Source organism: Anopheles bellator, unplaced genomic scaffold (assembly GCF_943735745.2).
Source record: "Anopheles bellator unplaced genomic scaffold, idAnoBellAS_SP24_06.2 scaffold00210_ctg1, whole genome shotgun sequence".
Taxonomy (NCBI): domain Eukaryota; kingdom Metazoa; phylum Arthropoda; class Insecta; order Diptera; family Culicidae; genus Anopheles; species Anopheles bellator.
In genome coordinates, this window is record NW_026684369.1 from 1 (window position 1) to 10,443 (window position 10,443).

General features: G+C 43.4%; 1 protein-coding gene across 1 annotated transcript; it reads left to right on the plus strand.

Moving 5' to 3' along the window:
* Positions 1-6,503: 6,503 nt before the first annotated feature.
* On the plus strand, positions 6,504-9,690 carry LOC131214195 (armadillo segment polarity protein; the record flags this gene model as incomplete). Its single annotated transcript, XM_058208574.1, has 3 exons — positions 6,504-6,570; positions 7,775-9,405; positions 9,487-9,690. Coding segments are annotated over exons 1-3 (1,866 nt in total), but the record flags the coding sequence as incomplete, so codon positions are not given.
* Positions 9,691-10,443: the final 753 nt, after the last annotated feature.

Consider the following 10,443-nt stretch of genomic DNA (forward strand, 5'->3'; position numbering starts at 1 on the left):
GGAGGCAAATTCGTTTAGAAGCTACCAAAAACTACTTCCGTCATCACCAACATTATTGCATGGCTGTGGCTGACAGCCATCGACATCGATTTGCATGTAAAAAAGTTAAGCGCATGCGTTGTCGCAAAATGACAGCGCGTGTGCAACATACCGTGCAGTTATATTCGTGATGACGGAAGTATTTGTTTACATCGTGAAACAGTTTTTGGAATTCGTTAATAGTATTTTAACGAAGCTGGTCCGAGACTAAATTAGTCGGCGTGAACTCCTATTCGAAAGACATTCGATCTGACTTTATTCTACCGAATTTAGATCCTATAGACCAGCCCGCCACATCGTTTGCCGCTCATTGCGGGGCGTTCCTTGCTTGAGCGCAGGTGAGTGCCTGACGCCATAACGATGTAGTTTCTTTTGAGAAGGAATTTTTCTTTTGGTAGTACTTTAAGGTAGAACCAAAGAGGAAATAAGTTAGAGTGGTGTTTTGTGGATTGAGATTATTCGATAAACTCAGTTAAGCAATGGTCCTAAAGAATGTTAATATGAATACAAATAGTTCGTACACTCGTTAGATTGTTAGGCTAACGACATCCACAAGAAACAAAATTCAATTTTGCGATTTCGATGTTTTTGCTGTTGAATTGCTGTGTTCTCTCCAAGTTGCCTTATACGTTCAATTTATTTGCTAAAGCACGCTAAAGGGCGTTTTTCGACGATTTACTTGCCATTGGATCAAATGTGAGAGACATGGCATGCTACAAAATCGGGGCGCAAGCTCCGATGTAACGTCGATCATCACACCGTTTCTCTGTACGATGGTCAGAGAACGCTAACCCTGGATTCTATGCCGTTTCCCTACCTCTTGCAGAGTTGTCTTAGGATGCTCTGCTCGCACGACGTCTATGGAGCAGCGGAAGGCCAAATGACTATGACTGGCAAAGGAAAGCCAAAGAAAATAAACGTGTAATCGATGTTGACTTGAAATTTTGCAATTATGTGTCGCTCAAAATGCAACCTGGATTGATTTTCTGAAATAAAATGTCACCGTTTGTGGCTTATCCTGACTATAATCCCAGCGGAATTTTGTCACCTTTATAGACACATACGATGCGGAGTACAACGTAATCAATCCAGGTTTGCATACAAATGATTTAAATTTTGTTTTTACACACGCCATTTCAATCGCACCCGTTTCAAAGTGTTAACAAATGCCATGCTCAACCCAACACGCATTCTTGACTGTGTTCACCTTGTAAGTTTGCGCTTTACTGTTTACACCAAATTGAACAGTCCGCGCTTATTGTAAAGCTTATCAGTTTCAGCAAGCTTAAAACCATTGACCTCATTGAGAAACATAAACAACATGTGAGTTAAAACAGCGTATTTCTCCTCTTACATCAAACTCATGAACACGCCAACGTCCGCTCGATCAATCTTCTTTGTTCTATCCCACGAGCGTGTCACACTGTTATTTCAACCAACACACACATACATCGGACCATGTAATGTCCAATGACAGTCCAGAGTACGCTACATTTTGCCTGTGTACAAATGCGTTTATATGCCCGTGTGTTTAGTGCTCAAGTTCATTATTCCATCGCTCACGAATCCTGAATTGAGAATAGTCGGGAAAGTTGCTTCTCAGTTCAGTGTGCTGAAAAATTAGACAGTTGTCCTTCCTGGGACTGCCAGTTCAAAAATGGTAGTGCAAGGGTACGGGTCTAGGAGTGTGAGTATGGTTGGTAAATTGGAGAGGGTAAGGCAGACTGAGGGATGAAGGGTTAAGGCGAGATATACAAAACTGGCAACGCTGTTTATTCGCCGTAAAACGAATTGTTTAAGTACAATTTAAAATGAATCAGTCGCGCAGCACGCGTTCTGCAGAACGTTGATCTGTTGACTGCAAGGGAGCTAGATGTCGGATCTCATGGTAATGCACCTAGAGTGGCAGCAATTTGGTGTTCGAAAACGTAATGGGGATATGTTTCTTGTGAAGGAGTTTGTTTTTTAACACTACTGTATTCTGTAACACGCATGCTGTAGGACAAAATAAGTTTCAAGAGGAAAAACCAACGGCGCGATTAACAGTATCCATCTCTGGTTGACCGTCCATCATCATTCGTTCTCTATCTCGTTTCCCCACTCTTCGATATGTAATCCCATACCCGTAGTCCTAGCAGCCCATGTTCCATGTGGTAGATCTTGGAACGCGATTTGTCGAGGCAGTTCTTTAAATACACGGAATAGAGCAGTACCGCTACCGACTACTCTAAATTCAGGGTTCGGGCGGACTGGAATATTAAACACTAAACACCCTGGACCTCAGGCGCTAGGGCGACGTGAGCTAAATTTATCGTTCGTGATTATGGGTTCTGGGTATTACAGGGTATGGTACGATGTGTGAGATGGCGGTGGTAGCCTATGGGGTAGAGTAAAGAGGAAGTGATCGAGCGCTATTCGTCAGCATAAGTTGATGAATTTAGTTTTTAGTTAGTCACATATGTTGCTTATACAGGGTGCGCCATTTAGAATTCTCTTTTTCATTTGGTCATAAAAAAAAACTGTTCAATATTCTTCGATTTATTTGGAAGGTTGATTCGTCAAATTTATATATAAAATATTAATATAAATATAAAATTAAATATAAAATAATAAATTTATGTATATATATTAGGTTTGCTAAAAGAAATCGACGTTTTTTGCGTGAATTTCAAAACTATATTTAAGAGGTTTCCAATGGTCCGATTAACAACAAATATGCATCTTGTTTTGAAAAACTTGTTGCCCTTTAAAAATACCTCCATAAGGCCTCTTTTTTAGAAGGTTTAGTCGTTATTGGCGAAAATATCGAGCAATTCATTTTCACAATCCTCTTTTGATCGCAGTTTTTCATAACTCAGAAAATTTTGTAATGCGCGAAAAAGTGCTAGTCGTTTAGTGCAAGGTCCGGACTATACGGTGGATGCATTAAAACTTTCTCACCAAGCTCCCGGACTTTCTGGCGACTCACTAAAGACGTGCGTAACATTTCGTTGTCCTGTTGGAACACAAAACCTCTTCCGTTGGCCGATTCTGATCCGTTCTGGTCAATTGCTAGCGTCGAACGGTGAAATAATTGACAGTAGAGATCTGAATTTAGTGTCTGGCTACACGGAAGCAACTCACAATAAACGGTTCCCTTTAAGGCCCACCATATACCCAGTGAAACCTTCCTGGCCATTAGTTATGGTTTGGCCACCGGTTAAACTGCTTCACCCCACTTAGATTACGATTATTTTTACACAGTATTGTCGTATGAATCCAATTCCTCATCCCCATCTGTTTAAGAAATGAGTCGATTTCGATTCGTTTGGCCAAAACTTCGCAGATGAAAATTCGAGACATCACGTTTTTTGGTGTAAATAGGGTGGCGCCCAAACATCGAGCTTCTTTATGAATCCAGCTTTGCGCAAATGGCTTAAAACTGTTTGTTCTTAATCTTTAGGTCCTGATCAATGCTCTGATTACTAAAATGCTGACCAACTTTGATTATTTCTGTGATTTTATCGTCATTTTCGATTACGGGTCTGCTTGTGCGAGGTGCATCTTTACACATCGAAAATGACCGAAACGGGTCAACTAAACCAAAATTACACGTTGCTTACTTTTAGAGTATCGACGCCATAATCACCATGCACAACTTCAGCGTCCTAGCTTGAATTTTCGCCTTTTTCAACGAAAACTTGTAAAATGTACCGAATTGTCTCGGTGGTTATTTGCCTTCCCAGTGAGCAAAATTGATTGCCCCTCTGCCTGCGACGGGGGCGTGGAAGGCTGAAACGGATGAAGCCGAACGCCCCTCTGCCTGCGACGAGGACGAGAAAGGGCGAGTGGGACGGTTCATGAAGTTAAGGTACATGAGTAGGTACAGGGGTAAAAGAGTGGAAGAAACCACGAGAGGAGGGGGTTTCATGCGCTAGCTTGTGGGTTTCATTTACGGGGAGGGTAGGGTGTAAGAGCCGAGAGGCCATGCGAACGCGAAGACGAACAGACGAGCGAAAGGAAGAGGAATAGAATAAAAAGAGATAGCGAGATCGAGTAAAAATTCTAAGTTCGAGAGAGACCGGGCAGTCGATTTTGTGCCCCGGGTCAAGTGCAAGTGCGTGTTTTTCGTTCCATCGTGTGTGATCCTGATAGAAATTATCCAGGTAAGTTTTTTAGACAGTATTCAATGACAATCAAATAATGTTGAAAACTTTTCACTGTGCTCGTTTTAGATGTCCAACTAAACTAGCATGCATAGGATTCCAATGCAACACTTGTAACATGTCTACGGCGTCACCAGCAGCGCCCGCTTTAGTGAAGTGTGAAGAGTGAATAATAGAAAAAAGAGAGAGAAAATATACGCTTTGAAACCGAACCAACTGTGTTATTTTTGCTAGGAAGAATGTGGGTGAGGAAGAGTCGGAACGAAGAAAGAGAGGGGACACACAGGAGAGAGAGAGACAAGGGGCTCACGCTAGAGAGTTCATTTTTCGCGGTCCGTCGCTTGCGCCGTTTCACGAACCATTCGCGATCTTGAGCAACTGGCCCATACAAAATTTGTATGAGACCGCGAATCATTCGCGAATGGTTCGTGAAACATGAACGTGAAATTGCGGTTCAGGCACTCAATTTTGTCTACGGGGTTGTTAACCTCCTTTGACTCAAAAACAAATGAAACAAACAAAAAACAGTGAAATCATTTTTTTAAGTGTTAAGTATCAGCTTTAAAATTTGAAACTGCGAGCGGGCCGTCTTTAGCCGGTCCGCTCATTGCAGTGAGCGTCGCGCTCGCCCTCTCGTCCTCGTCGCCGACAGAGGGGCGTTCAGGTCGCAGTGAGCAAAATTGAGTGCCTGGACCACGTTCATTTGAGTGGCAATTTCACGTTCATTTTTCGAGAACTTTTCGCGAACGAGTCGCGATCTCATACCAATTTTTTGTATGGGCCAGTTGCTCTGGTTCGCGAATCGTTCGCGAAACGGCGCAAAGAACCGTTCGCGAAAAATGAACTCTCCAGCGTGACCTCCTTGTCTCCCTCTCTCCTGTGTGTCCCCTCTCTTTCTTCGTTTTCTTTCTCCCATATTCCCCCCTAGCCAAAATAACACAGTTGGTTCGGTTTCGAAGCGTATATTTTCTCTCTTTTTTTGTTCACTATTCATTATTCACTCTTCACACTTCACTATAGCGGTCGCTGCTGGTGACGCCGTAGACATGTTACAAGTGTTGCATTGGAATCCTATGCATCCTAGTTGAACATCTGAAACGAGCAAAGCGAAAACATTTCAACATTATTTGATTGTCCCTGAATACTGTCCAATAAACTTACCTGGATTATTTCTATCAGAATCACACATGATGGAACGAAAAACACGCACTTGCACTTGACCCGGGGCACAAAATTCGACTGCACGTTCTCTCTCGGACTTGGAATTTTTACTCAATCTCGCTATCTCTTTTTGCGTATTCCTCTTCCTTTCGCTCGTCTGTTCGTCTTCGCATTCGCATGGCCTCTCGGCTCTGACACCCTACCCTCCCTGTAAATGAAACCCACAAGCTAGCGCATGAAACACCCTCCTCTCGTGGTTTCTTCCGCTCCCTTACCCCTGTACCTACGAGCGGACCCTCATGAACCGACCCGCTCGTCTTTTCTCGGCTTCCGGCTTCCGTGAACTTTTTGCCACGGAAAAAGCCGTTCTGTTAGGATGTCTTTGATTTTATCAATTAGTTTGTATTGTTTATGCTGCGCCGTGCAAAGATAATAATAATTTCAAAGATAGTATATATTTTGGTGAGCAAAAATTAAATTCGTCAAATTTACATAGCAATATTTTGCGATGAATCTTTGTATTTTCAGTTCCTTCACTGTTACCATCGCTATTGGAAACGTAGAAGTCATAAGAAACGCGAAATTCGTCTAAAAATTTCAAAAATATAATAGCAAGAATCGTACGCACATCTGAACTGCTATCTGTGTATGTGTATTCCTGTGTGCAATGTTTACAAAAAATCCACCAAAATGACAGTTCGTACTCGAAGAGCTTGACAAGCTTTCACATTTAAGTTTTTTAGCACATTTTAGCACATTTAGCACTCAGAGCTTCTCTAATTGAAAACCGTGATCCCGGCAAACGAGTTCGAGAAACGAAAACGAGAAGTTCACTTGATTCGAATGTATGAGTTTGGTAATAGGGGGATATATCATTGAATTATTTATAACTCTTTGGAGACGTCGGTTTTTTGCGATTCAAATGTTTTAGCAATGTAACATCAAAGTAATGTAAACGTGATTTATTTTTTCTTACTTCACATTTCCGGATATCTACTGTTGCTGCCTACACTGATGAATCGACCTCCTGACAAATAACAAATTGCTACTCAATCTACGGAATTACATCCTTCGTTACAAACATCGTGCACCCATCAAAACCAAACAATCTTTTCATTGTAATATTAAAACAAAAATTTACGAAAAATGGTCATCGAAGCTGATCGTTAGGTGCTCCGTTGTCCGTGTATCAGCATGTCTTATCAGATGCCGCAAAATAGAACAAGTAAGTCTTCTCATGTAGTCGCCAAAAGCTAGTACATCGAAATTTTCAATGTCGTTTGAAGCATAATGTGTTCTAACAAACGTATTATTAGTACAAATTTCTTTCAACAATATTAACACACTACATTTAAACACTGTGACCATAAAGTAACGGTAAAAAAATAGTAAGTAAATGTCGAACGTGTTTGTGATTCCGATGGGGACAAATCTTTCCATTTCTATGTTCGCATCACGGACTGTGTCAAATTTTTCGTCAATATTCTAATTGTTGTTTTTTGATACGGGTCGTTTTGTAAACAGTTAAAAGTGAGTTCTATGTTTTTCATAATGTCTAAACCTATTCAACAAATCTGTTTTACTACATTTTATGAGCGTAATGAAATTTCTACTGCCAAAACATTGTAACTATGGCAGAAGGCCTTCGTTAAACAAGCTCGGTAACCCGGGGGGGGTCCACAGTATGAGTACTTGGTAAAAATGTGGGGCAGGCCAAGACTCTATTATTCTTTTGCTAGAGTTCCGTGAGTTACCTTGAGTTGCTTTTGAGTGCCTTATGTTCATGAAATATTTCACGCATTTTTTAAATGTTTTTTTTGCCTTCCTAAAATATGGCTAGTTTTTCGACAGCGGTTAAGATTTTGGCAAAAATGGCAATAGAAGGAGAACGAAGGAAAGTGAAAAATCAAAGGATAAACAAACGAACTGTCATTTCACTCACTGGAGCTCGCGGAATTTTTAGCCCAAAAGCTGTTAGTGTGGACGCTAGCATATCTAAAAAACCTGTAGAGAAAACTCATACTGTGAACGAGGCGTTATACCAACTGGATCTAGTTTTGCAGTATTCTCCAAATTGTCTATCCTCAAAACGACTTCTACTAAATGTTTTTTCCACATTAATTTCCCTGCAGCTGAACACATTGTAGCTAGGTGCTATGCAAAAAAATCCTACTCCTCCTAAAAAGTAAAAGAACGAACGTTTTATTTGAAAGCTTTGATAATTGCCTTCGTAGACAATGTTTCATGTACAAATTGCAGGAATACTGTATGTACTGTATGAAATGAAATGTAAGTCGAAACAATGTGTTCAGTAGTTTGAAATCGACGGCATACTGGTCGCAATAAATGTAACGTACAATGCAGAATTCTTTTATACTCCCCTTAACTAAATAATAATCGTCATTTGAATACAATTACTACATTTGCAGTGTCGCATAATCCGTACAATTCATCGGACATGCCGATACAATCGGCAAAGGAGCAAACACTGATGTGGCAACAAAATTCATACCTCGGCGATTCGGGCATCCATTCAGGTGCGGTGACGCAGGTACCATCGCTAAGCGGAAAGGATGACGAAATGGAAGACGATCCGCTCATGTTCGACATGGATCAAGGCTTTTCGCAAAATTTCACCCAGGACCAAGTTGACGATATGAACCAGCAGCTGAGTCAGACGCGCTCGCAGCGCGTTCGCGCCGCAATGTTCCCGGAAACGCTGGAGGAAGGCATTGAGATCCCTTCGACACAGTTCGATCCGCAGCAACCGACTGCTGTCCAACGGTTGGCTGAACCCTCGCAGATGCTTAAGCATGCAGTCGTCAATCTTATCAACTACCAGGATGATGCGGACCTGGCGACGCGCGCCATTCCTGAGTTGATCAAGCTGCTGAACGACGAGGACCAAGTAGTGGTGTCACAGGCAGCCATGATGGTCCATCAGTTGTCAAAGAAGGAGGCGTCCAGGCACGCGATCATGAACAGCCCACAGATGGTGGCAGCACTCGTTCGCGCCCTCTCTAACTCGAACGATCTCGAAACAACGAAAGGGGCGGTCGGAACACTGCATAACTTGTCGCATCACCGACAAGGCCTTCTGGCCATTTTCAAGTCCGGCGGTATCCCAGCTCTGGTGAAGTTACTATCGTCGCCGGTCGAATCGGTGCTGTTCTATGCAATCACAACGCTGCACAACTTGTTGCTACATCAAGACGGTAGCAAAATGGCAGTACGGCTGGCGGGAGGCCTTCAAAAAATGGTCGCCCTACTGCAGCGCAACAATGTTAAATTTCTTGCCATCGTCACCGACTGCTTGCAGATCTTGGCGTACGGTAATCAAGAGAGCAAGCTAATTATCCTTGCATCGACTGGCCCGAGCGAACTGGTGCGCATCATGCGGTCGTACGACTATGAGAAGCTGCTATGGACTACGTCGCGCGTGCTAAAAGTGTTGTCGGTTTGCTCGAGCAACAAACCGGCCATAGTCGAGGCGGGCGGCATGCAGGCTTTAGCCATGCATCTAGGCAACCAATCGCAGCGTTTGGTGCAGAACTGTCTGTGGACATTGCGCAACCTTTCTGATGCGGCCACGAAGGTTGACGGTCTCGAAACACTATTGTCCGGGCTAGTAACAGTGCTTGGATCGTCTGATGTAAACGTGGTTACGTGCGCGGCGGGTATTCTGTCCAATCTAACGTGCAACAATCAACGTAACAAAGTGACCGTTTGCCAGGTTGGTGGCGTCGAGGCGCTTGTGGGCACCATTATTAACGCTGGCGATCGTGAGGAGATCACCGAACCAGCAGTATGCGCCCTGCGTCATTTGACATCACGCCACCCAGAATCAGAGGCTGCCCAAAACGTTGTTCGCAACGGGTATGGGTTACCAGTGATCGTGAAGCTACTTAATCCGCCCTCGCGTTGGCCACTGATTAAGGCCGTTATCGGACTGATCCGCAACTTGGCACTGTGTCCGGCTAACGCAGCCCCGCTACGCGAACACGGTGCTATTTATTTGTTGGTCCGGCTGCTTCTAAAGGCATTTCAGGATACTCAGCGGGTATAGCTAAACTACGTAGTGTGACAACATGGCCTTTTGATGTTAAATATTGTATGTTCTGCATATTTTCCTCTATTGTAGCAACGCTCGTCGTTGGCGACCAACGGCTCGCAACCACCGGGAGCTTATGCGGATGGAGTACGCATGGAGGAGATCGTTGAAGGCACAGTTGGAGCACTTCATATTTTGGCGAAGGAGGAGTACAATCGCCAGGTTATTCGTTCACAGAACGTTATTCCGATTTTCGTCCAACTACTCTTCTACAATGACATTGAGAACATTCAGGTACGTATCATGTCCACTGACATAACATAGCCGACGTGGCCTGTGTTATACAATCAATCAATTAAGTTTGCTAAGCTCCTCGCTGGAAGCATAATGTCGTCGTCCGAAACTTCCATCCTGGGCAATTCGCTACTCCTGCTTTGACCTGTGTCCAGGTTAAACTCGGGTCGACTCTCCTGATGGCATCGTTGAGGCTGTGACGCCAGGTGGCTGGAATTATATATCTCAGGCATCGATTTATAAACACCTGAAGATTCTGTGTGTTCTCTGCTGAAACGCCTCATGTCTCTCTTGCGTAGAACAGCACAGATTTCACGTTGGAGTTGAAGATCTGGATTTTTGTACGGCGTTTGATCTGGTTTGATCTCGATGTATTTCTCAAACTTGCACAGGCAGCACTGGCCTTGTTGATGCGTGCGCATATGTCGGCGCTGGTTCCGGCATCAGACGCTATCTGGCTACCAAGATAGTGGAAGCTTTCAATCGTCTCTACTGCTTGCCCATCTACTGCGAACCTGGAAGGCGTTCCCTTGTTTATGTACACTGCTTTGGTATTGCTGACATTGATGGTGATGGGGTATGATGCGAGGGAGCGTGCAGCAAGGTCGACGAGCTTGCTCTGCATATCACAGTGTCGTGTTGATATTAGGTGTTTGAATTACCGTATTTTTCCGTGTATAACGCGCACCCGTGTATAACGCGCACCCATATTTTAAGAGAAAAAAAATGGAAAAAAAGTTTTTTTATCATACA